Source organism: Neovison vison, chromosome 5, assembly GCF_020171115.1.
Source record: "Neovison vison isolate M4711 chromosome 5, ASM_NN_V1, whole genome shotgun sequence".
NCBI lineage: Eukaryota > Metazoa > Chordata > Mammalia > Carnivora > Mustelidae > Neogale > Neogale vison.
In genome coordinates, this window is record NC_058095.1 from 157,000,266 (window position 1) to 157,027,291 (window position 27,026).

General features: G+C 43.2%; 1 protein-coding gene across 3 annotated transcripts in view; it reads right to left on the reverse strand.

Annotated features, from left to right (window-relative positions):
* NALCN (sodium leak channel, non-selective) overlaps positions 1 to 27,026 on the reverse strand; it is a 316,125-nt gene that overhangs the window by 40,523 nt on the left and 248,576 nt on the right. For 2 of the 3 annotated variants that reach the window (XM_044250049.1, XM_044250048.1), the window contains 7 exons: positions 23,920 to 23,993; positions 13,465 to 13,551; positions 6,082 to 6,183; positions 5,594 to 5,663; positions 2,798 to 2,889; positions 2,588 to 2,710; positions 201 to 257 (listed from right to left, as the gene is read on the reverse strand). In XM_044250049.1, coding sequence (XP_044105984.1) covers positions 201 to 257; positions 2,588 to 2,710; positions 2,798 to 2,889; positions 5,594 to 5,663; positions 6,082 to 6,183; positions 13,465 to 13,551; positions 23,920 to 23,993 — 605 coding nt within the window. The remainder of the gene's footprint in view (positions 1 to 200; positions 258 to 2,587; positions 2,711 to 2,797; positions 2,890 to 5,593; positions 5,664 to 6,081; positions 6,184 to 13,464; positions 13,552 to 23,919; positions 23,994 to 27,026) is intronic. The other variant, XM_044250050.1, reaches the window with a different exon arrangement.

Here is a 27,026-nt window from a genome sequence, read left to right on the forward strand (position 1 = left end):
TTCAGGGAAGGCCATGCAGGTCCCAGAAAACCCTTCGGTGATTCTATACATGTGACTGGCATTTATTTCGAAATCCCCCATTGTCTATTTCCTAGCACGATATGGCAAGAAAATAACAAGAATCTTTACATTTTTATGCAGCATAAAATAGTACATGGAACTTTCAAAAGTGCATGGAAAACGGGCTTTGTGATGCTTACTAAAGCTGATGGTACTTGGTATTCTTCACGGCTCCTGTGACGGGATCTGTTTTAGATCTGTAAGAGACAACACGCAGAAACCTAGGCAACATAGCAAGTGTGCTCTCACTTGGAAGCAAGGTATTTATAAACATCTTATCTACCTAAAATCTCTTTCATATCCTCTGTACAATTTCCGGGAACTGTGTGGCTTTCCAAGGCAGAGAACATGAGATGACAGAAAAATCAGAATTTGATGTTTGTGAGAGTAAAGTTTAAAATTCCTCAAAATATTTGATTTGGGAATTCATGAATCCAGTCAACAGTTTCTGACATGGTTGGGACAAAACTTTGACTTCCATTTAAAAACACTCCTTTGAAATCTCTGCCTTAGCCTTTCAAGAACTTTCCTCAAAAACTTCTTGAAAGGGATGCCTGGGTGGCTCAGTTGGTTGGACAACTGCCTTCGGCTCAGGTCATGATCCCAGAGTCCCGGGATCGAGTCCCGCATTGAGCTCCCAGCTCCACGGGGAATCTGCTTCTCTCTCTGCCCTTCTCCTCACTCATGCTCTCTCTCCCTGTCTCTCTCTCAAATAAATAAAATCTTTAAAAAAAAAAAAACTTCTTGAAAAAAGTTCAGGATTGTTCAATTAAACCTCCAGAAATTAAATGGAGCTCTCCCCCTGCGTTTAACCTTGATCTTGTGGAGTGATTTATGTGGAATTTCTTGGGGCCCCAGTTCTAAGTCTCACTTTCAGGGAGCCCGTGGTGGTCTGTGTGTGTGTGCTCCCAAGTACAAGAGTCTCCCTTGGTCCACGTCAGCTGCAGAGGTGACAAAAGGGAGTAGGTCCACACTAAATGAAGTGGAGAATTAGCAGTTAGGTGTTGGCGTGGAGGCAGCCAACAGGCTAATTACAGATGAAACACTTACTCGAGGAATGGATCAAGTCAACTCTCAAACTCCAGCTTCTTTCTTTACTACGTGAAAACTCAGGGAAGTTTGAATCACTATGACTCAGGTGCTTTAAATGGTGAGGGTCTTGCTAGAACATCTGAGAGAACACTAGACGGCCAGCCAGAGGGAGTCAGAAGCTAGCTCATGTCCCTGTGCCAAGCCCTTAACCACTGCTGACCTAAGTGTCCTCCTCTGTTGGAGGAGGAGGGAGAATACAAATGACACCAGATGGTTCCTGAGGTGCCTTCAGTCCTGGAGTATCACCACACTGTATTAGTTTCCTAAAGCTGCTGTAACGAAGTAGCACAGAGTGAGTGCTGAAACAATAGAAACATTTTTTTTCTCAGTTCTGGAGGCAAGAAGTCTGAACAGAAGGTGTGGGCAGGGTTGGTTTCTCCTGGGGGCTGTGAGGGAAGGACCTGTTCTAGGTCTCCCTCCTTGGTTTGTAGATGGCCATCTTCTCCCTATGTCTTCACGTTGTCTCCCCTCTGTAAGTGTCTGTGTCCAAATGTCCCCCTCTTATAAGGACAACAGTCATACTGGATTAGGGCCCAACTTAATCACCTCATTTTAATTTAATTACCTCTTTAAAGAGGCTATTTCCAAATAAACTCACATTCTGAGGTACTAGGGGTTAAGGTTTCAGTATGTGATTTTTGGGGGCAGGGGGACACACACAGTTCAGCCCATAACACATAGCAATTATGATATGCTACTAATAATAGCGTTGGGGAAGACCTAACTATTTAGATGGAAAGCTTTCACACTTCCTCCAAGACTCTTAAGGTCTTTGGATATTTACTGAAGTTAAGCAGGACAAAAATTCTATTTCATCCACTGGTCGCCTGCCTGACATTGCCTTTTGTTGTCACAAACGCAGTGTCCTCCTGGTCGACCACACCGATGGCCTCATAACACAGCTCTTCCATGTGGGCAGGGACAGAGACACCGGCCGGCGGGCTGTCTTCTCATAACAATTGGTAATGGAAGCACTAGTCAACTTTACTTCTATTTCACATCATTGTATTTTACATTATTCCAGAATAATCCAATCAAGGTATTTTCACCACGAAGAAACTACAAGTCTGAAAGAAGGTGTGGGCAATGACCTTCCCTATGTCATTCAGTCCATTCTTGGTTCAGAATTTCCGAAACAAAATGTGGAGTTAGTGACACCAACAGAAACATACTGGGTGGCTGTTAAAATCGGCACATAAAAATGGCTGTTCGGTGTTTTATAAAACGTGAGTTTTATATAAATGTTAATGACTTGCAACCTTCGTTTGTTTTCTACTGGGTCGGCCCCTCGGCCAAGAGGAGCAGCGTGGTTAATTAGCCCACGGTTTATCTCGTGACCCCATTAGGATTACACGTTTCCTTCTTCCTGGTGTGACAACCCCCCTGCTGTTTGTACGCCGCAGGTCGAACACCCGGCTGAAGTGGATGTACTCACGCGTTGAAGCGTGCCCGGACCACCACCCGGCAGAAGTTTCTGAACCTGTGCTCCCGTCCAACGATGAACAGCGGCTTGTCGAAGTAGGGGTGATTCTCTCTCAGCTCCTCTTCCTGCACTTTCCTGGAAGGGGAAATCCACAGACAGGAAGGCTGAGGGAAAGGCTGGCATTCCAGAGCAAGAGCCCAGGAAGACCGTAGGGCCCCGTACCTTTTCATTTCTGCTTGTTCCTTTTTTTCCTGGATCATCTTGATTTCACTGTCTTCTCTTTGTGCGTTTCTGTATCTCACTGTATTGGAATGCTAGAAATACAATAAAATACAATAAAAAAATACAATAAAATAAATTGTATTGTAAAATACAATACAATAAAATACAATAAAAAGGTCTACTAAAGACCATCAAACTGGAAGATTTTTTTTGAAGGCCCAGAAAGATCGTTTTTAGAAAAGCTGAAATAGATATCTTTATTTATTAATGTAAGGTAGTAAATAAATATCTTTATCATAATATATGTATTTTTAATGAACCACAGTCCTCTTAGCAAGGGTATTTTTGCCTTCGAAAGGGTATCTTTTTTCCAATAAAAATATTTATTGAAGACCAATTATGTGCCAGGCACTGTTGTAGTGCTGGGGATGTGGCAAAAAAGCAAAAAGAAAGGATAAAATCCAGCTCTTGCGGGGCTGATGATCTAGTCAGGGGAGACAGATAAAAACTGAATGACAATATGGCCGATGTAGATAGAAGATGTTTAGGACCATGGTAAAAAAAAAAAAGGAAAAAGAAAAAAGAAAAAAAAAGGGGGAGGGGCAGAGAGTATGAGTGCTAGAAGTCTCCACGTTTGGCCAGTCACAGCAGGCCTCCATAAGAAGCTGTTATTTGAGTGAAGATGAGAGGATCTACAGGCCATGGGGCATCTGCAGAAATGTGCTTTTCCAGAGGAGGGGTGGGTCCTCATGCGCAGGGAACAGCTGTGTGTCCATGGAACAGCCAAGACACCCCGTGGGTGGAGTCAAGAGGGCAAGCACCAGGGTAGGAGACATTGGGGTCAGAGGGCTGGGAGGGGGCCTGATCATGCGGGACCCCAGCTCTGGTTCTCACTCCCTGGGACATGGACAGCCATTGCTCAAATAACCTGACAGATAACTGTCACAAGTATGCCTTAGATTTCCTTGTCTGTATCTTCTATCATTGGGAATGAGTGAGACAGGTGAAGCTCTCTATTTTACATTGCTTCTATTATGCAGGAAAAGACATCTGAAGTTATTTTGTAGGAAATTAGCAGAGTCTCATCATCTCTTGCTATGGAGAAGGTGGGGGATTTGTTTTCATTACATGTCTGTGTAATAAATAGAAGAAAAAATCTTTGAAGAAGAACTAAGCCTCTGGAATTGAGACCATGCAGGTAGGACAATTCACCATTTATATTTAAATACATATTTTCAAAGCCATGTTCTAGTTTGGCTCCTTAGACTACCTATTTCTAGGGAATCACACTGAAGGAAAGTGCTTTGAACTAGTGTTGCCTCTCTGTATTTTCTCCTTGAAGTCTTCTCCACGCAACATGCCAGGCCCCAAGGTCATGCGTACATGGGCTCTACGTTGGATCTGATCACAATTCTATGTAAACAATATGGCAGATCATACCGGACAGAACTCTGGCTTAAAAACCATGGTGTTAACAGATGTGCACACCAGTTAGAACCTTGCAAAGTGGTGATGATGGTACCAGGTGTTCTCATCACCTGTCTTCAGTTGTGCTTGGAATACTTAGGAGAATCTACTCTAACAGTTTCTACCAATTGAAAGCAGTTGAATTATTCTGGAAACTCCAGAAACTGAAGAAAGGACAGGTAAAGTGGTGAAAAAGACAAACAAAACCCCCAAAACCCTAAGGCTTGCTGCCTTTCTCTTGCGGGACCTCCTTTCTCCAATGTCATTCATGGCTCTGAACATTCAGGACTTGGCTTTCTTAGCCAGTGTAGCTAGACTCTACTAAAGACCTATATTTTAATGAGGGCATCACCAGTGATAATTATTTGATATGTGCTTTGCAAGTCTCTTAGAAATCTCGGCATGATACAGCTGCTGGTGAGTTTAACCCAGAGGTTAGACTTCTGCCTCTGTGGGTTTCCCTGGGTTTTCATCTGGCTTGTTTCTTCTCTTTGTTCAGGTCTCTGGTCTAATAATATAGAGGCCTGAACACTGACCATCTTCTCGAACATTCCCTGCCCCCAAATCTACACCTTTGATTTCTTCACATCATTTTATTTTTCTTTATAATGCAGAGCAAAATTGTCACAGCAGTGAAGGTATGATGGAAAATAAGTAAAAAAACACTTCCAGAAATGATTATGTATTTGTTTCCTTGCTTAGTCTTTGTCTCTTTTACTGGGATATAACTTCCTGGAAGGCAGAGGATTTTGTCTTGTTTCCCCACTGCTTCTCCTCACTTAGAACAGGGCCAGGCACATAATAAATACTTGATAATTTTTTTTAGTTTGTTAATAAATCAACAGACGACCTAGAGTCTAAAAGCAAAGAAATTCTTGGGAACTAGTATTCAGTCTTTGAAAGAAAAATTCTTCTAGAAATAAGATTGTATTTCCTAGTAGGTAAAGCTCTGAAGTTATAGACACTGGAACTAGATTCCAGAATATTTTGAAATTTTAGTAAAGGTTTAAAGTTATGATACAAATCAATTCTATAAAATACTTTATATACCTTTAATGTCAGTCAAAGGCAAGTGACACGTCACTTTTGGGTTACTAACTTAATGAAGACTTGTTTTGTGGGATGTCTGTATTTTTGAACAGTTAATGGTCACTCTTTGGTACTGGCCATTCCTTTTGCTTCCTGAGTTTCCTGTTCCCTCTGATACAAATTCTTACATTGACAGGTCAATGTGACAGAAGGACCCAAGTGCTAGAATGTTCTAAACTGTAATTTAAATACATTTTCATAATCATACTTCCCAACTCCAAAGCATTGCTGAGAACTTACATCTTGAGTCAGGGTTTCGAGAGATTTCCCCCTGCTGATCCTCTGGCTGTTGGATCCGTGTCTCAGTGACCTAAAACAACCACAACCAACTTGTCAGTACATCCAAGACCAAATTTTGACTTTTGAGCCATGGCCGTTTTAAGAACAAAATAAAGTAACTTTTCTGATACCATCACAAATGCTTATTATTTCTTTTTGTAGTGAAAGCTTTCGTTTATTCAAATGCCTTTGAGCTCATCTCACAAATTGCAGAATTTTTCCTTCTGATCTTAAAAGTAAGAATCTGACCATCACCAAGGAAAAGGTTTTTGAAAGATTTTTTTTTTTTGACTCTTTGAATCTGATTGTGGGTTTCATTGTTGCCATCAGCAAATAGAACAAAGTTCCTCCTGCACGCCTGTCTGCCAACTGGGGTGGTGCACCGAGACCATATCCTGCAAAACTCCTTTCCTTGTTTTCTCTGCAGCTTTGTCTCCTGGTGTATTTACCTGCGCTCCTGGCGGATATGATGCTGCACACTGAGAATTGACCTTTCCTTTGCAGGCTGCCCCTCAAATGATCCGCTCAGCATGCGCTGTCGAGTGCAGGCTCTAGAAAAAAAAAAAAAAAAAAAAAGGAACCCGAGATAAATGCGTGATCTGTACACTTGGGATGAATAATACATAACTGCTCATTACTCTTATTATTTTTAAGGGAACACCAGTGATAAGGCAAAACACAGCAAATGACACATGACCGTGAAGGAAAATGGACTTGAGGCTCGGTGTCAAGAACACTTACAAAGCAGAACCACCACAGCTACATGGCGGGGCCGGGAAATAGACAGAAAGCTCCCACCCGCCACGACCTCCCCCCACCCCAGGGAACAGCTCCCATCAGGGTCCCACAAGCCTCGTCATAGGTAGGAATGATGTTGGTTTTGAATTTAGACAAGGGGGTTTCTAACAGCAACCCTTTGGGGAAGGATTTGTCCACCCAGGCCCCTGGGATGCAGAGTCTATGTCCTAAGGAGATTCTGCAGAACTCCAGGGAAGTAGGAAAACATAAAACTGGAGGCAAAAGTGACTGATAGAGAGAGGTAATGAAAGCTGAGATTAATACCTAGGAAGCCTCAGTCTAAAGTCCGTGGCTTATAGGTAACCGGTTACCTCTTTCTTTGCAAACCACGGAACTCTGAAGACTTTTTTAAAACGTGCCCCCTTGAAACCATACCTGGGCTGGTATAGTTTCAGATTTGTTAATGAGGGAAGATAATTGGGTGACTCAACACCTGGGGTGTGAACGATTGGAAAAGAAAACAAAATTCCTCTTTCGGAAAGCTCCCTCCATCTGGAAATGACAGCAATTCCCTTGACGGAGTAGTCAAGTGGAGAGAAAATAATACAGAGGCTCAGAGACCTGTGTCCCACAGGCGACACTGCCACCGACTAGGTGAGTGACCTTTGGGCTCAGTTTTCTGATTGGTAAAGTGAGGACAAGACCCTGATTTCAAAGAAAATTCACAGGGTCTTATGTTCCACAAATTTTACGATGCCGTGTTTGTTCAATACCTGAACACATGACTTTTGTCATTGCATTACATGAAACTTTCATACTTATGTTTCCTAAAATGCATTTCTAGATTGCCTTTGAATTAGATTATCATTGTCTGTCTCAGAGTCAAGATTTTCAAGAAAAAGACCCATGTCTTTCTTTAGCACACTTGTAAGCAGCTCTTATGATAGCAAGTGTATATTCGAGTAATTAAAAATACCGCTGATGCCAATGAAGATAATCACGGCAAATACCTATGAAAATCACACTAATTCAATGAATGTAAATGCATTTCAGGAAGCCAGCCTCACCGCATTACTCTCCTTGGTTTAATAAGCACCACGGAGCATTTCTACGTAAAATCCAAAGTCAAAATTTTATCGAACGCCAAGGATTTATGGCAGTGAGAGACAGAGAATGGGCTTATTTCCAGGACCAGGACAGTCCTGCAGGAAGACGCATTTGTAAGTCAGGCTGAGCTCCCCAAGCTTTAGCTCGATCTCGAACAATGTACATAGACTAAGAACTGTTCTTTGGACCAAAGGCTGGAAACGATGAAGCATCCGGAGAACAACTATTTGGAAAGCTGTGTTGTCTTGCCACAGATCTACAGATCTTGCCATTCGTGTAAACATCAGGACTTAATCTTTAGTCATGGCCTTAGTAACCTTTATTTTTTGCCGTAAGAATCCCCCCGCCAACGTAGCTGAGCTATTAGGGCTTACATACAAAACACATGCAACTTGAATGCAGTCCACGCGTTCGACCTGGCCATCCCTGCTCTGTCTGGCGTGGAGAGACGACACTGGCCCCGAGTTGCCTATGACACAGGACTGTGGGACGTGCCCCACAGTCCAGTCTGAGCACGCGCGGGCATTCTCACTGGGGAAGAGTTAGGACCGCATCTACAGATTCCAGAACCTCATGGGTTTCCCAACATCCACATCAATGCAACACACCCATGTCCCCTGGGGTGGCTCTGTGGAGCCTGCTGAGACTCAGTCCCCTGACCCAGCAAGACAGGAAGGTGTCCATGGTGGAAGGTGCAGCCGCTGTTGGAAAGTGTCCACACCCAAGAGCATCCCTTCCATCCCCTCCACTAGCCACATGGCTGCAGTGCAGAGAGCAGCTCCTTTCCTCTTTGGCTCAAGACCAGCCCTTTCTTTCCCGCCGGGGGCTGGAGAATTCGGAATATGACAGTAAAATGGGCTGAAGTTTCAGCTGTGCTGTGACATGTGAATCTTTGTTCTCTGGATGAGAAGGTCAGGGTGACCGGGGTTGGGGAGTGGCGGGGGAGGCTGGCTTTTAACTGTACCCTGCCAGCAGAAATCGTGTGTTGAATCAGACTGAGACAACTACTCTGACGGGTAGGATATAGAAAACTGCTGGCTTTCATTTCCCTTTTCGATCACTTTCCTCTGAGTATGTAATAGTGTTAGTACAATTTCAAACCGGAAATGATGAGCAAAAGAACAAAATGCTCAGTAACTTGGGCCAGCTAAATCGTGTAACAGGTGGCTTCAGAGTTGTGTTCGAGTCGAGCATACACCTTCGTGGTTTCCATTTCCTCGCTGCGGGGACCCTGCCAGAGCTTTGCCTTCTCTGAGCAGAAGCTGCTCGCTTACCACCTCTTTTCCCGGAACTGCAAAGGTCCCCACGTGACCTGAGCAGAGTGAAATCAGGCAGATGCAGCCCTCTGCCCTTGGCGTTCTGAGGTCCCCTTTGGTGCCTCTGGCTCAGCGCAACTATCTCCGAGCCCCTGTTCCAGCCCCACACCCCAGGCTGCCCCCACATCTGTGCCAAGACAAAGGTCAACAACGGTCTCCATCTTCATGGGCAGCTCAACTCTTGTGGAGTTTCTTAGACCAAACGCTGTGATATCTCACTCTTTCCTTTGAGCATCTAGTGGTTTTTGAAGTAGGAAATTTTTTGGGAAATGCAAGAGCTTCTTAGCGGTAAACCAGGGGCTGCATTGATCTAGCAAATTGCTAAATAAACATTTGGGTGAAGGCAGTTTGCAGGGGTCGGGGCGAGTGGGGCACATGACGCACAGTTCATTTGGAGATTCCTCAAGGCTTTTTTTCTCTACTAAGGACAGTGGTGGATCTTACTAAACTCAAAACTCAAAATTCTTTTCTGGGTACCGCATCCATTATAGTTAAAAACCGGCTCTTTATCTATAACAGCTTCCCCACAGAAACAACAGGTAATGGCACAGAAGAAACAACTCTTCTACAGATACATAAATCTGTCTAGAAGAAAACATATGGGAAACATCTAATTACATTATGCAAAAGTACCAGCTGCCAAAAAAGGGGTTTCCTACAGATAAAGGGAGGAACACGGAGGGCAGGACATAAATCTGGGGTTGGAGGGGGCAGGCAAGGAGCGAGGAAAAGAAGCTGCGTAACCCATCCGCCCTGAGGACACCTGGACGTTGAAGCAGGTACAGAAAGAAGGCCACATCAGGATGCTTCCGCAGAAGTAAAACAGCCTTCTACATAAGCCACTGTCACGTTCTTTGATAACGTAAAATATTTTGCTATTTTGGAAAATAACAGGTTTGGTAGAAAATTATTCACTTCAATCTGGCACTACTGGATTCCACTAAGTGGTTATACATTCTCTAATACAAGGTGCCAAGGTTCACACAAAAGTATGGTAAGCGCCTGCTTTGTTATTTTTACGAGGAAATACAATTGCATTACACACAAGCATACACTGTAATCCAAACGGCGAATATCAAACGGTATTTCTGACATGAGTAATATAATTACAAACTTTGACATAAATGGGTTCTGAGAAGGAATAGGAAGGGAGAGATGAATATTCACTCACGCGAAAGCATAGGAAAGTGCTTTATGTCCTATGCTCCTGCAGCAAGTTATTAATGCTCATGGCGTTTTGTCATCCCTGGTCACCTCCCTCGAGAGCTGTTTAGGGAGGGTCTGAGCACTCATCCCCGTGTTCCCAGGAGGAGCGGGGGCTGGCACTGTCCCGGGCAGAGTGATGGAGAGAAGGAGGGAGCGTGAAGCAGAGAGGTGCAGCTCTAACGAGGCTGAGGGAGGGGGGGCTGCATCTGGAACTTGCTAGTTTCAAGGTCCAAACAGCGCAGTAGGTTAGAACTTTCACACCTGGCGGCAGAGCTCAGACAGAAAGTTCCCCTTCGACTGGACGCCTGTCTTGAGAACACACGAGGTTTAGAACCATGCAGTTCCGATCTTGCCTCTGGCTGGTCGTGGGACCTCAGGCGGGGGGACAGGCATTCCCTGAGCCTCTGTGTCCTCTGTGTAAAACGGAGACGGCCACCACCCTTTCCGCCAGCCTCGCAGGGAGCGGGCAGGACCAGCTGTGATTATGAATGCGCCCGTCTTTGGAAACACCGACACCTCGTCTCCATTTTCGTGGCTGTTACTTACTTTTCTATCTTGTCCCATATCATGATTGGTATTAAAACGTTCTACGGGGGTGGAGGACAGAAAAGCGAGTGTGACAGAGGGTCATATTGGAAGGTAAGTCTTCTCCGCTCTGCCCCTGAGCAACGGTGATGCGGCCGAGCGCGAGCCTTTTCACCCGTCTGCACACATCCGTCCTCAATAAACCTGCCGTGGTATTATGGCGAGCACAGGGATCTCTCAAATCAACACCTGCAATGTCCCGTGCAGGTGTTTCTCAGATGGCCCCCAACGATCCCGCCTCCTGGTTTTCATGCCCTGGCGTAAGGCAAGAATGTGGGTAGGACTTACTGACTTGGTCTTAACAAGTATAAGGCAATCGGGATGCGGTAGGTCACAAAAGACGCATTTCATCTTCCCCATTGTCCCTTGCCCCTCACTTGCTGGCTCAGCCGAAGCAGGCTGCCATGTTGTCCTAGGTCACAGCTGGTATTAAATCATTCCGCAGGGGCGCCTGGGTGGCTCAGCCGGTTAAGTCTCTGCCTTCGGCTCAGGTCATGATCTCAGGGTCCTGGGATCGAGCCCCACATCCAGCTCTCTGCTCAGTGGGGAGCCTGCTTCTTCCCGCCCTCTCTTCCTGCCTCTCTGCCTACTTGTGATCTCTCTCTGTGTCAAATAAATAAATAAATAAATTTAAAAAAAAATCATCCTACAGAGGGTAGAGGGCTACATTCTACAGAGGTACAATGCAGAGATCCACTTCTTAAGGAACGAAGGTGGCCATCTGCTAACAGTGTGAGAGGAAGGAACCGAAACATTAATCTAACTGCTTAGGGGGAGCTAAACCTTATTAAGAATGGGAGAGTGAGCGAGGAAGGGGATTCCTCTGGAGCAAGTCAAAATGCCTGCTGCCTAGTGAGAGACCCAGCGAAGCCACACCCCAGTTCCCGACGGAGACTTTGAGATTAATCTCCACTGTTTCAATCACAAGCTTTGGGAGTAACTTGTTACACAGCAGTTGGTAACTAATACAGTTATCATCACTGTTGCTCACGTTGTTCACCTTGCACACAGTAGGTGCTCAATAAATATTTGTGAAATGAATGAATCTTGAAATTTTGTGAAGGTCCAATATTTTAACGTCTCTTGATCACATCACACGTATGAAGCAAGGCAATAATCACAAACAGCACAGCATATGTTTGAAAAATGCTTTTGAAAGGGAAAGTGAACCTTAATTTTATCTCCAGTTAGAATACTAGGCTCCACAAGCGATGGGCTGCACACCCATAAGAAAGGAGGCCCTGAGACAGGAATGAAAAAAAATTAGACACTGCTTCTCGCAAGCCGAAAATTTATAAATCTTTATATTCTATGTGACGCTTTTAAGGGAAACCTACAACTCAATATGAGGCAAACTGAGTTCATTTCAATCTCTTAAGAGGCGGGTCTGATCTGTCACTGGGAACGTGGTCTCCATGAATGGTATCGTAACATGAAATCTACTACAGCGCTGAAATGTAAGTAAGGACTTTGAGACTTTTGTAACTTTATCAATAAGAAGTGAGATGTACATGTCATTAAAGTTACTCAGTGATAGACCTAGTCAGAGGGAAAAGTATTTGAATATTCAATTAAATTATATTTCGCCACTTTAAATTTTTTATTAGAATTTAGATGTTTTTCGGCCTCACTCAAAGATAAAAGAAATACATTTTCAGGATGAAAACATTCATTTATGTGTTGCCTAGAGGGACAGCGAAGCCGATCATACTGAAAACACACACCACGAACTTCAGGTGAAGTCTGGCTTTTCTTAGGGGACGGACCACAAAGTCATGGTATCAGGTCTTCACTGTCTTGTCCGTATCTCTTCACAAGGGCAAGTTTCTTAGAAACCCCATCTAGTGGTTTAATAGAAAAAACTGCTCTGCCTGTCTTCTGGTACAGGGAGGCACAAAGCTTCAAGTGTCTGGTGAAAAATAATGAAGTCTTTTGTCTTGTCTGAGTGAGGAAATTCTCCATGATGCAGGCATATGTAATCCTTTTATTCCTGCTCCCTAGAGGAGAATTACAGTGAGGCATTTTCCTTTTCCCAGTTGGGGTTAATGTTATGCCCTCTCTACCTTTGAAAGTAAAACAAGACTAGGACCCCTGATGATGATTCAAATGTGGGAATATTCTTCAACAAACACACATTCCCAGTTGCAAAAATATTACCCCTGGTTTCTTGCCAAGCCTTTGAAAAAAACATATGAAAGATTGATTCTTTTTTTTTTACCCCCCTCTCTGCATTGCCTTTGTGCTTTGGAATTTCAATTACCCCTTATAAGACAGCCATATATATATAATCTTTTATGGAGGTTGAGGGAAGAGAATCATGTCTTAAGAAATTGTCTCTATTTTTCTTGACATTCCTCCATCTAAAATATTTTAAAATTGGCCCAAAGATTATGGTTATAAGAGAGATCTTTGGAGCTTTATTAGCCTTTAAACACCACTAGTTGTTTATAGAAATACTAGCAGGGGGTCCTCTGTTTCTTTCTTCTCTCTCTCCATATCTTCTTTCTTAATGTTCCAGAACAAGGGTGTGGGAAAAGCCTGTACATTCTGTAATGAAAGAGAGAGGCCTATGAGTCTTCAAATTATTTTCATTCATTATAGAAAAGTTAGATTGCATGAAACCATCTGGTATTAAACGTAATTACCGTCTAAAGGAACTGCAGCGTAACTTCTCAGAGCGTTAAATCTGAGGGATTTTACTCAGATCTTGAGGTCCACAAGGGTACACATCGCAAAGTATTATCGAATGTTGGTTAATATTATGTAATCGTATCATCAGAAAACAGGAAAATAGCCCTTTGGTGGTAATTATGTGAAACTATGGCCATAGACCAGGGTAAGAAAATGGGTGATGAGTATTTCCTGGAAAAGGGCTCTTACCCGACGCCAGGAGAGTGACGATGAAATCCTCCAAAGGGGACACAGCCGCAGATGCTAATAGGTGAGCTCCTCTGTAATGGCCTCTTGCTGAGATGAGGAAAAAACTGCATTTTTATCATAGTGAATACCCCACTCCTTTGTGAATCAACCTGGTCCTGAGTGAATGGATATGGCTCTCTGGTATTAAGTGACATCCGATTTGTTCTCTCCAATCTTGCGCTATTCATAAAAATGTTGTCATATGCACACAGGTAAATTACACAGGCAACCAGAACCTCACTGCAGACTGAAACACAAGGGAAGCCTTATTGTCTTATCATAAGTAGGTATGATAAATAAAAAAGAAAATCAGCTTAAAATTCCTGCCTTTAGCGCATCTATTAGAATTCAGGAACTAGACTGTCTGAAACCCCACACCACACTGGGGTTTAAATTCAGTAATGCTCCATCTGACTCAGAAAAACGTAAATTACAATGCAAAGACTGAACTTATTATTATAACAAAAATGAAATTTTGCAAATGTTGCACAAGCCATAGGAACCAGTTTTTCAACCTGCACAGATTTTCTTATACTACTTATTACTTTATGCTCCAATGACATAATAGTAAAAGAAAAACCCTGTTCAAATATCTTGCTGCATCTGTTAGGTAAAATTTAGTAGCAGCTCTCCTGATCCATAGAGCTCCATTACAATCACGTTGTAATAACGTACACATCATGTATAATCTCAGTGAAATGTAACATACTCTGATTACCACAAATCAGGAAAGACTTAGGAAAACATGTTAAGAATACATCATTTTACTAAGCGTAATGACCGACATTAACTAGACTCACTGCGATGAGCATTTCACAATACACACAAATCCCCTCGAATACACCTGAAATTAATGTAATGCTATGTATCAATTACATCTCAGTAAAAAAATTTAAGAAGAGTTCAAGGAAAGAAAGTTTGGTTTTAAAAAAGCCAAAAAAATTTTTTGCTTAAAATAAGTTGTATTTTGTTACTTTGAAATTTTCACTTTTTATGTTTTATACCAATGCTTACATCCACAGGTCTTATCTCCTCATTGCTCTCTGAATACACTTAATTTCCACGTATTTACTTGATCTCTATTTCTCCAAATGGTCCTTCACTTAACCTACGAGAGTTTTTAAATATCAGGAATAAGAGAAACCAACAACTAGGCAACCTAAATAAAATCACAGATAAATATTTACGAAAATATCTAATGTTTCATTACATATTTGATTAATAGTTAATGTTTTGATGATAATATATTCAACATTAATCATTAGTATTCAATTTATGAACATCTATAAATACATTACACATGTTAAGTATCTTTACTAAATCAAATGTTAGTAATTTGTTATTTTATTAATACTGAACATATTAATCCCCAGTACTCTGGTTTTTGAAGACCTCAGGTTATTCTTGCTAGATGTGTGTCGTAAAAAATTGCTGCTATGTCAGGAGGCTGACCCAAACCCAGCTTTAGGGGTATCTGCTTCCTCTCATCTGCAGGGTCCTTCTGGGGCTGCCCTCCCCCCCTCCCCTCCCTGCCCCCCTCCCCCCACTGTCCTCCCTCCTCCCTCCCCTCCTGCCTCGGGAGCATATTCCACTGAGCTGTTGGGGGTCTAAGCCTAAGGTCTGTGAGAGGCTGCAAGGTGCTCGGGGCCTCTGAGCCTTGCCCAGTGCGTCTTGCTAGTCGTGGCTAGAATGAGGAGCTGCAGAGAACACACTTGACCTTCTCCAAAGCTGCTAAATTGCTAGGCTACACGATGAAACAAGAATTTGTCAAGGGCATACCAAGGGTTCCAGGTAAGCAGTCATCACCCATGAAGAAGATAAGACTATGCTCATCTCGGTCACAGCTGTCACTGTCCCTCTGTGAGCGGTGCCCTGACGGCAGGTAGAGATTCTCTTCCAGCTGGTCCGTCGGCCCTGATCACCAGCCCCTTCTACCCAGTGATCTTGTCCTGCTCTCAGTCGCTCTTCCTCCTGCCCAAGTCAATCAGGCTCGTCTTTACCAACACCCGAGACCGTGCCCTCGTGTCTCCTTGGCTGGTTGTTCTTGCAACGTGCTGGTGGTGTCAGCCCGTTGGGCTAGGTCTCCTAATTCCGGGATAGGACCATTTCTCCCCCTGGCCCATTTGAGCAGAAAGAAGGATATCCCAGTGGCACTTCAGGCATTTCAAAGATCCTGGGTCTCCATTCCCAGGACTTTCAGCTGGCTGTCGGCGATGCCAACAGTGGCTGATGAATCTGTGTTATTAGTTTGGGAGTCTCTCCATGAAAGGACCTGATGATACCTTATGTGAGCAAGACTAGCCCAGTGGCGGAGCCAGGATGCTAACCCAGACTGACTACTGAACTGCTAAGTGCCCCACGCACGCGGCTCATTTAGTCCTCTGAGACTGTTTCCAGCGCCCACTGCAAGGTGCAGAGACTGGGGCTTTGCACGGACTTAACCACTACTCAGAGGATTCAAAGCCAAGCATGGTTGACTGCAGACCCTTCCTCTTCCCATTTCTACCGTACTGACACAGCACGCTCCATAGGACTCTGGACCTGAATGGGAACGAGGGGATATTGGTAGGTCAGTGTCAAGAAAGCCGCACAGTTTCAGTCCAGACATGAGCTTTCTTGAGCTGGTTTATCCAACAGGGTCTGGGGTTCGGGTTGCCACAAGCGTCCAGCAAAAGATCTTCCATGAAGGCACTTCTATTACCCCCAGATAACTCAAGGCTGGCTCCCCTCTACCCCAGGAAGTTTTATGGAGGGAAAGGGAAGAGACTGGAGAGAGCTGTGGTTCTAAAGACTGAAGCCGCCCCAGACAGCAAGGATGATAAATTGAAAAGAGAGGCCCCTCCCCTTGAGGGATGTGGTCCCACCGCAGGGGCCACTGCCTGGCTTCGAAGGAGGGTGTGCCGAAGCAGGTGTAGTGGGGTCTCGATTTCGGTTCCTAATTTCCCCTTGACCTGGCAATTTCTGATGATGCATAACCTGTCTGGGTACCCTGGGAAGCAACCACGAGGGTCAGAAACACAACGGGCTCAGTGGTTGTCGATACAGTGGATTAGAACGAGGGATCCTCTACAATGTAAATGTGCAGAGTCAGAGGGAATGCGTGGATTTTGGAGTTAGACCAGGGTTTGACTCCTGGCTCCCCTGACTCGCAGGCAGGGTGACTTTAGGCAAGTCGCCTAAGCTTCCTGAGCCTTAATTTCTCCCTCTCTAACACAGAGCTAATACTCCTTGTCTTTCAGGGTTTGCTGTGAGGCCCCGGTGAGCCAGCAGTTATGAAGGAACCCAGCGTTGAGCACGCCATCAGTTTCCAGGAAATGGGACAACGGAGCTGCGTAAGTTGTTGGGGACATAAAATACGGCTATTTGGGAAATCAGGTTATAGTTGATATTGATGTGATACCCCAGATCATTTCTGGTATGGGTTCTTGGGAGAAAGTACTTACCTAAGACTCAGTTTTGTCATGCATAACATGGGGGTAATAACAGCGTTTTCCTGCATAGCTGTGTTGTACAGACTGACGGAAACAACACGCCCAAGATCTTAGTATCATGTCTTCACAAATACTCATCATTCACTCTTTCCCCATCTCCCTTTCCCTACTCCTCTCCATCTTCATGTTGGAAAGGCATTTTCATGGCATAATGGATATAAGTTGAAGGTAGAAAAAACTTTATGAAACATTTCAGGTAGATGATTTTAACTATTAAAGTCACTCAGGCAGGGTACCAGGACTATGTTCTGTATAAATATTCTTGTCACAGCTGTGGTCAGAGATCTAGAGGTATTACTGAAGTTCCCCCCACCTGACTAGTGTCATAAATATGTTCTCAGGGCAAACAAGAGCTCCTTGAGGAAATAATCTGTGTGTCCGGTATCTTAGAAAAATGCCAGGCACACAGAAAATGCTAGAGTGAGGCCTTTCTTTTCAGGAAGAAAATCCAGCTAATGTCATTTAAAAATCTGTATCTTAATAAATAAATATGTTCTGATTTTATTTATATGTAAGTAGTCTTTAAATTATATTTCTAGTCAACGAAAATGATTCTCTTAGAAACTAACCCTTCCATGCCATTAATTATATTTAATTTTTTGTAGTAAGTGGCATTCAACTAGCAGTTATTCCTTAGACTTTATTTTTTTAATAAATATTTTCTTTATTTGAGGGAAAGCACAGAGGGAGAGGGAGAGGGAGAATCAGGCTCTCCTCTGAGCAGGGAGCCCAATGTGGGGCTCGATCCCAGAACCCTGAGATCATGAGCTGAGCCGAAGGCAGATGTTTAACCAACTGAGCTACCCAGGTGTCCCATGACTATTCCTTAGGCTTAAAAAAATTATTAATACCAGTATGCGGCAAGGGAAATTTTGTCATAGATCCAAATATCAGAATGCAAATACCATACTAGACCAATCACTCAAAAAGGCCATAAAGATACTTCCTAACCAGGGAGGTACTGATAGCCAAGGACAGAATTTTCTCAAGTCATGTAAAAAGCTTGATTATTTTTGACATTTCACCGTGCATTCGGCCTAGCAGGAACGGCCACGCATTTGTGCTCCATTTCAGGGCTCTGAGGGGAGAGAGCTCAGCAGAGGCAGCGAGGCTGTGGAAGGTGCCCAGCCATTTGTTTCGATTTCTCCTGATGAACTGAAAAGGTCACTGCCTTCCGAAGGAAGCTTCCTTTAGTGGAGCTGACCGGTACAGGCGAAGTCAAAACGAGGGTGAATTTAATAGGGACCCCGGATTTTACAGTTTGGGGAACATCCCTCTTTCTTACAGTCCTCTCCAGACCAGTCACGGAAAAAACAACACGGATGCCCGTTTGCATCCCGTGAGCCCCCCACGGACAAGCCCGTGACGGCATCCTCGAGTTCTGTCAGAAAGCCCCACTCTGTTTCTGTCCGAGAGTTCCCAGATCTGTGGAGAAGTTCACTTCCATGTCTCTGAGCATGGATTCATTTTAAGAAGATTCTCCATGATCAAATCCGAGATGATTATGTGCAGAAGTCATGGGTGACTCCAGTGACTCAAACACCTCCAACTCTCGGTCCCTTTCTCTTTGACATTTCCCTTTGCTGGCTCGAATTTCCCCTTCATAGGAAAGGCACAGAGCATACACTTTTCTGGAATAATGTGGATCCTGTTTCAAATGGAAATGAGGCTCCCCTGAGCACTGAGACTCCGGGCAGCCCCGCAGCTTAATTATCAGGCCTGAGAACTCAGGCCTCTCCATCACCAGGACTGCGCTATTCATTGCAGGAAATTCCTACCCAAGAATTGAAGGCCGTGAACCAATAAGTAATTTAGCTTCAGGAAATTTCTGGAAATCCATTCATCTGAATTATAGACTCACGGACCAGCCCCTGCCTCTAGATAATTTATCACTCAACTGGTCAAACCAATCACCTAAAAATAGTTGATACTCAGGCCAAGAGGCTGCCCAGCTTGGTCCATCAATCCTAACCACTTTTTTTTTTTTTTAAATGCTGTTTCTAAAAATCTTCCAATTTACTTTCAAAGGTAATGCATGGAGATGGTTAACAATTCAGAAGACGAGTAGAATAGTTTTCTGGAGTGAAGATGACAGCAGAAAGAAAGGAAGGAAAGGGGAAAACAGAGGAGCAAATGCCGTTGGAACAAGTAACAGCTGAACTGTGGATTCAGAGCAGGTGGAAAGAACACTGGGGGCACAGGGAGGCCAAGGGATGGCCCCTCTACTGGGCCCCCGGCCCTGGGATGCCCCCCCAGAACAGTAATAATTACCCGACCAGAACAAATACGTGCTACCTGTGTATCCTGGAGAGTCCAAAACTCTTTTTTTTTTTTTAATTGATGTATAATTGACAAATAACACGTACTAGCTTCAGTTATACAACATAATGATTCGATGTTTGTATATAAAGGGAAATGATTTAAACTCTCACCTGAAGAATTTTGCCCGATCTCAATCACTAAAAACACTTCAACCCAAACCCCAAGCCTTACACATACCTACTCCTGACCTATGCCTTGTGAGACATTACTGAGAGACCTGTGGTGTGGTTTTCCTTACTATAATAAGTATTAAATTTCACTGTTAGTCAACAGATTGTTCAGGAAGCCAGCTGGGGCAGTCTACACTGTACGGCAGGTAAGTGAGTTGCTGAAGGTTAGAGAGGAGCAGAGCCAGATGCTGGTCCAGGCCTTCTGACACCACGTCCAGTAGCTTACATGAGAACGAGGGGGGCCCTGACCATCACCTCCTCCAATCTTTAAATTCTCAGAAAACTGGGGACTTAAATAATTTACCTATTTACACAGCCAGGTCTCTAGATGCCCTAGATCAAGGATTTGTTTTATATTATTATATTATTTCCTCCAAATATTTGTTATTTTTAAAAAGTTATTTCTAAGATACAGATATTTCGTAATCTCCTCCTCACATCCCACTGGATTTAAAGTTTATGGGACTTCCTTCCATCTGCACCCACATCAGGATACACGCCCACCTGGGACATGTTTGCTCAGAAGATTCAGCCGAGGTCGTCTTTCTCCAAAGAGACCTTCCTAGAATGCCCTCCTGCCTCCCTGGGGAGGACCCCTTTGCTGGAGCTAAGGACAGTAAGGCTATGAAAAGACAAAACCCTGGAAAATCATGAGAGACAGCGCACTCAAGTTTCTACTTGACTTCCTTTCTTCCATATCAAGGCAGATCCGGTCTTCATCCACGAAGGCACGAAAACTGCGCCTCCTTGTCTCTTTCAGAATCTCCCTTTCAAAACATAGATGGTCATGGGAGAGGCCATTTCCCCCCAGCTTCACGGAAGGATAACTGACAAATAACGTGTAAATATAAGGTATACAACACGATTTGAAGTGTGTATATCCTTTTTTAAAGATTAATTTAGTTTAGTTTTTAGAGAGAGAGAGAGCGAGAGCATGCACCAGATAGAGGGGTCGGGGTGGGGAGCACCTCAAGCAGACTCCCTGCCGAGCACAGAGCCTGATGCGGGTCTCGATCTCATGACCCTGAGATCATGACACAAGCCGAAACCAAGAGTTGAATGCTTAACCGACAGAGCCACCCAGCTGCCCCCGATGTGTGTATATATTGTGAAATGATCACCATGATGATGATGATAATGAACACATTTATCATTTTTCATAATTATGATTTTTTGTGTGTGTGTGGCGAGAACATTTACAATCCACTCTCTTCGCAAGTTTCCAGTATGCGACACAGTACTTGCTAACTAGAGTCACGAGACTACACATTAGGTCTCCGAATTTATTCAGCTTAAAACTGGAAATATGTACCCTTTGATCACCATCTAGCCATCTGCCCCACACCCCCCCCCCAGGGTCTGGCAACGCCCAATCTACTCTGTTTCTATGAGTTTGGCTTTTTTAGATTCCACATGTAATGGACATCATACAGCATCTTTCTAATTCTGACTTACCCAGGGACACTGTAGTTGAAGGAACAAAGAGAAAGTTCTGATCTAAGGAAGGAGAGACTCCCCAGGGAGTGAGAATACCCCGAAAGAATGGTAGAAACCTCTCCTTCCCTGTTTTGTGTAGGGCTATTTGCCCTGAAATGACTGTAAATGTTCTCCTTTTCTTTCTTTTAAAGTCTCTTATCCCTTCTTCTTTCCTTTGCTTTTAGTTCTTGTTGCTCCTTGGAAAACAGAAGAGAAGAATGTCCAGGGACCCACAGACATGGACCTGATCTATTCTTGACCTTCTTATTTATGGGTTACATTATAATGCGGGTATGATACTATTATTGTATTATTAATGCTACTGCTATATGAATGAGTGAAAAAAAGATAAGCATGCCCAAAGAAACTATCAGTTTGACATCTTGTCCTTAATTCTTGCAGACACTAACGTAGCAACAACAGGGAAGCCATTTTCACAGGAGAAAAGAGCTAAAGGGCTTTCTAAAGATTAAATTTGTATTAAAAAAAATCTTAATTTTTTTTTTTCTAATTGTAGCCTCTTATTTCCTGAGATAGCCTGGGTAACAGCTGCAGCACCCCAGGTTGATGCCTCTCATTTGGTGGTGTTCTGGGCTGTCAAAAAATGTTGACGGCTCTGGGTGTCCCTGAAACTACACAATTACTGGGCAAGTCTGAAGTCGTCCCTATTCCCTGATGGTCTTAAAAATTTGGCTCAGGTACACCCACAAATTTTCTCTCTTTCTCTCTTTTTAAAAAATTTTCTGCTTTTAAAACCACTGCTGTACATTTAAAAACCAACAGCTGAATTTCGCCCTCACAATGTTAGTTAGCAGCAAAGGATGTGATTGTTGGCATTATCGGATCTGCGCTTCAATATGACTCCGAGAAAACACTGTAGAGTCTTGTCCATCTAATGCATTCACTTTTATGACTTCGGGCACCAGAAGTCAGCTTTCAGGGTCAAGCTGATGAGTCAAATCTGTGAGAAAAAGTCTGACTTTGTTTTTCAAATCATGTAACACGTTAACACAGGCCCTTGAGACACCCGCGTTGTTCCCTACGGCCTATCCCTGAGGTAGATGAATTCTTGGAGAGAGGTTTTTCCAAAAACTTGTCACCTGGATAGACAATAAGACAATAAGGGTCCCCCTTCTGGAGAAAGTCGTGTGGGAAGAGTCCCTGTGTTTGTCAGCCCTGATCAGTACGCACCACAGTTTCACTTTTCTTGTGCGTGGAGGACGAGAGCCTCACCTTTCTTTTGTAAACTAGGAGAAGGGGACTAAGAAAGAGATGGCAGGAAAGGAAAACTGGAAGACCAAACTTCAGAAAGAGTTCATTGGGAATCGAGGTTCTAGAAATGGCTTCTTCTAACGATCCCTGTCTGCCTGGGCTCTGAAATTCTCTGCGAACCCCCAGGGCAGCAGTTATCCTGGGGAGGTGAGCAATGTCGTTTTGGTTCCGAATGTGGCAGGCAGACTCTGAACACGAGCCAGAGTATTACACTCCCCTCATGCATCGTTGTGGATTTGAGGCTGAATTCTCTGCTCTGTGGGTGCGACTGCCGGGCTGGACCCGCACACGGGCTGTTTTGTGTGAACAGGGCGGGGGGTCTTCAAGACGCTAAGCATTAATGCTGCCAGGAATCTGTCTACTCTAGTAGTTGCAGCTTGATAAAGACCCTGGGGTACCACACAGTGTTCAAGGCCGCCCCCATGACGTTATCTGATGGCAACTGGGTTGAGTCCGTTGGAAGCAAACTGAAATGGGGACACAGGGTGTTACACGTTTGCTGAGAAGTTTTCCTTTCTCTCTTTCAACCAGACCTCTTCCGTTCATCTTCTCGTATTTTGTGGTGACAATATACAAGCCCCAGAAATGGTTATTCTCTTCTCACAGAAGATGCTCCAATGCATACTTGTGTCTATGTGTGCAAGGTCAGCCAATAAAACAATGAATACACAAAATACTGTCCTGACTGGTGAGAATCATTTTTGGCATACGCATTTCGGGTATTGTCGTAAACTCAAAATAGTTTCTCAAGCCATAGGTATTAGCCTTATTCCCTCATTACAGTTTTCCAGGTTATAGAGTTACACTGGCAAAAGCTTGGATGACTATTCCTGGAAGAGACAGAGTAGAATAGAAGTAGAGTAGAATAAAAGAGTCTATCCCCTTCCCCTTGGCACAAGTTGGAGGGGGCGTCCCAGTATAAATTCATCCAGTATAAATTCATGTATAAATTCAGCCCCAGTATAAATTCATGGTGGATACCTTGCCGGCCATTCTCCTTCCAGCCCCCCCCATATTTAGTTGTATGATTAAACATTTCCATGTAATAAGTCTGCCAATAAATTACATTCCAAATGCTCATGCATTTTTACAAAGATCACATTACTTCATATTATGACATAGTCTTCTAAAATACTCTTAAGTGGTTAGCTTGATGTTTCTTTTGGATACTTTATCCAGACAGGTTTAAGAAAGTAGCATTAAAATTACATGTTTTTATAAGCATGTTAAAATGGATATGCTCTCGATTATTACAGATTTTAAATACATTTATTCTTAATAGATTAATAAGTCATTGTTACTTCTAAAAAGCTCAAGTCTTATCATTTTCCCCTTAGTTTGTGATTTGTCCTTCAGATATCAGAGAAGACATAAAACATGCAAGAATAAATGTAAGTAATTTTCATCTTTTTTGTAAATGTTCATACTTACAATTTATGTGTTAGTGCATGAAAGAAAAGAGAAATGCACAACTGAGCTAATAAAATGTTACTATTCTAGGAAATATATTAATGTTGTGTTTGACATTATTTATTATTTATAAGTATACAGTTACCTAAATCTACTTTCTAGCGGAAAGTGTATGTCGATACTCAGAAAATTAGCTCATTAAAAAGAAAGAGCTCTTCTTTGTTTAACATAATCCCACTTGTGTTTAAATATGTAACAATGTTTAATGGTGTTACCTTAAGATTTTAGTGACTGCAGTCTCCTTTTCTAGAAGATTCCTTGCCCTGATGCTGAAAACAGACTTGCGAAGCTGAAAAATTACAAGTGTGACTTTAGTTTTGGCATGTAAAGGGATAATATGCTGACAAATCATTACATACATAAAACAGATAACACTATTAAAACATTGAACATAAATTTTTTTCTACTAAAGCATATTATACAATTGATTCTATCACTTATTTATTCATTTAGAGAGAGAGCACAAGCGGGGGGGGGCAGGAGAGGGAGAGAGGCTCTCAAGCAAACTCCACGCTGGGTGTGGAGCCCAATGCAGGGCTCAGTCTCAAGACCCCAAGATCACACCAGAGCCAAAACCAAAAGTCAGATGCTCAACCGACTGCGCCACCCAGCTGCTCAGATTCCATCATTTAATTGTATCTTCTGTTTTTACTTTTATGTACTTTTATGCAGAAATGCAAACAAGCTTGTGGGGCCACACATCACAGCTATAACGTCTTAATCTGAATAGGCTTTTCAGTGTCCAGAGAATTTAACATTAAGACAAAGATTGGATTCTTTCTTGCCACTGTTCAATAAAATGTTCCCTAAGCCACTTTACTCCTGCTCAGGTTCTTGGCCTGGGACCGGATACTAATCTGAGTGATGGGTTCAAAGAGTTGTTTTGCCTACAGGCATGGAGACCAAGGAGATGAGCTTTCAAGGTTGTTTCCTAGTTGGTGATGATGAGATTATTCCAGGGAAAAGCACTAAGAAAAACAAAGTCTTGGAGGCCACCTACAAACCAGAAGATTCTCCAAACCCAGCCCTGTCCTTCTTGATGGTTGCGGGATCAGAGGGGTGACAGATGTACCGTGAACCAAAGTGGACAAAAACAGGACAGAGAAAGAACAGGAAAACATGCCATCCCAAGAAAATTCATAATAAGAAATGACTAGAAAGTGTAACTCCAGTGGTTGGACCAAAGGTAATCCTCGGACAAAAACCCGGTCATCTTGATCACTAGATTAGGTTAGATTTACTAAGCACTTAGTATGTTATTAGTAGCTATTAGAGATGTGGGTTAGCCAGGAATCAGAATTCTAGCTTACCAGAATGAAAAGCCTAGTTACAAAGGCAGGACTATGACGCATGATGCTACCAGTAAAAAGTAGACAGTAAAGTGCTAGATGATATGTCCAGTAGAAAAGATGAGAAGGCTACAGGACTATACGCATGTCTGAAATAGTCAGCAAAGACGTATTACAGGAATAGAAGTTGCACTGACTTGAAAAATGATTAAGTCTTCCCTAGCAAAGGGGGGGGGTATGGGCCAAGAACAGTAGTTGGAAATGCATGAATGGGGCAAAGTAATCTGGGGCAGACTATTTGCATAAGTGCTGAGCTACAGGGAGGAAACAGTGTAAGGCATACTGTGTTTCCAACAGATTTGAGAGAAGAAAAAATAAGCAGGAGATAGAACCATTCTGCATTCAGTAAAAACACACCATCCACTTTCTTTTGAACAAGTTAGTGACTTCAGGCGCAAAGTCACAGAGCTCCAATCTACAAACAAACAAGCCTATAAAGAAGTTGGCAGTACTGCCACCCCCTGTGTCCACCTGGCCACAGCTGGAGAGGAAGCGGTGAGCGCAAACTGGTCTTCTCAGTCACACCTGACAACCTACAAACACCACAACCAACAATATAATTTTCATATTTCACAGCAGATCTGCCATTAAGGGGAAGATCATTGGACCCATTGGCCATTACCCTCATATGAGGAAAGATGGCGCCCTCATATTTTCTCAATAATGAAAACCTGGGATGGTTTCATTATTCGCCAGAACTCTTGGAAGAATAAATTCATGTGCAGACAAGGAGCTAAGAGTGAATGGCATTTTCCAGAAATTACATTTTCAGGGTAGTGCAAGAAAGGCTGTTTACCATGATGTATTGTGAAACTTTCTTCCGTCTCCTCCCCTCCCCTGAGGAGGTGACTTTGGGCATTGATTTAACCTCCTAGAGCTCACAGCCAATCTCCCAAGGGATGTTATTTAAAGTCATTTTCAGAGACCAAAGATTCAGCAGAAGGATCCCATCATGGTTGCATTTTTGCCTTTTGATACCTAAGCACACACATAATCACAGGAAAAGCCCAGGCCACGGGGGCCCCAAAAGAGCAGGTTTTGGAGAGGACTGGACCCCACTACTCTTTTTGTCCATCTCTGAAGGACACTGACAAGCCTTAGTCATCTTTCCCTTGGTGTAAGGTGCGCGGTGTGAGGTGATGGTCTGAATTCAGTCACTTATCTCCTGTCCAGTAACTGAAGAGCGGACACTAAAGGCATTGTACTTCATGATAGAAAAACCTCTGCAGAAACTGCAAATAAATGAATAGTATTTATTATATTGATTCCAAAGTTATTATTTCTGGGCTGCCTACGACTTCTTATGAAGGGCTGCTGGCTCTCTTTTGTTCAAAACTTGAACTGGCTCAAATAAAATACACTATTAACCTGTACGAGGAAGTCCTTGAGAACTGTTTCTGTAACAGCAGAAGTGGCCAAAGAATAAATACTGTAATAGAAAAACTTCAGATACAGCCTCAAGATTGACTGACTGACTGATTTTTTTAAAGGAAGTGCCATACCCAACATGGGACTCGAACTCAGGACCCCCAGGTCAAGCTCCAGTTTTAGAATGTCTATCTATCTATATATCTATGCACATTTGATAGCCTGGACATGTATTTAGACAGTTATATATTTTATCTGTTCTTTTTTTTTTCCTAGTAAATAAAGAAGGCCTATAGCGATTATCTACTATCCCTTCAGTGTTTTTTCTGCGGTAAAGCTTTGCACATTTCTGCAAAGGACAAGGTCTGCACGTCCCAAGTCCTTAGAGCTACGCTGCTCTGCAGTGCCCTCTTCTGGCTCCAAGGGATACTGACAGTCACCTGAAGTGATCAAAACAAGGAATACAGAAATCAATTTTGGGGTAAGTAATTTTAGATCTCAACTTTTCAATTACAGCTATGGAAGGTGTCAGTAATGGTTTCTTCTGGATATAAAAATGTCAGACAAGTGGGACTTAAAAGGAGGGGTATGGGTGACATCCCAGG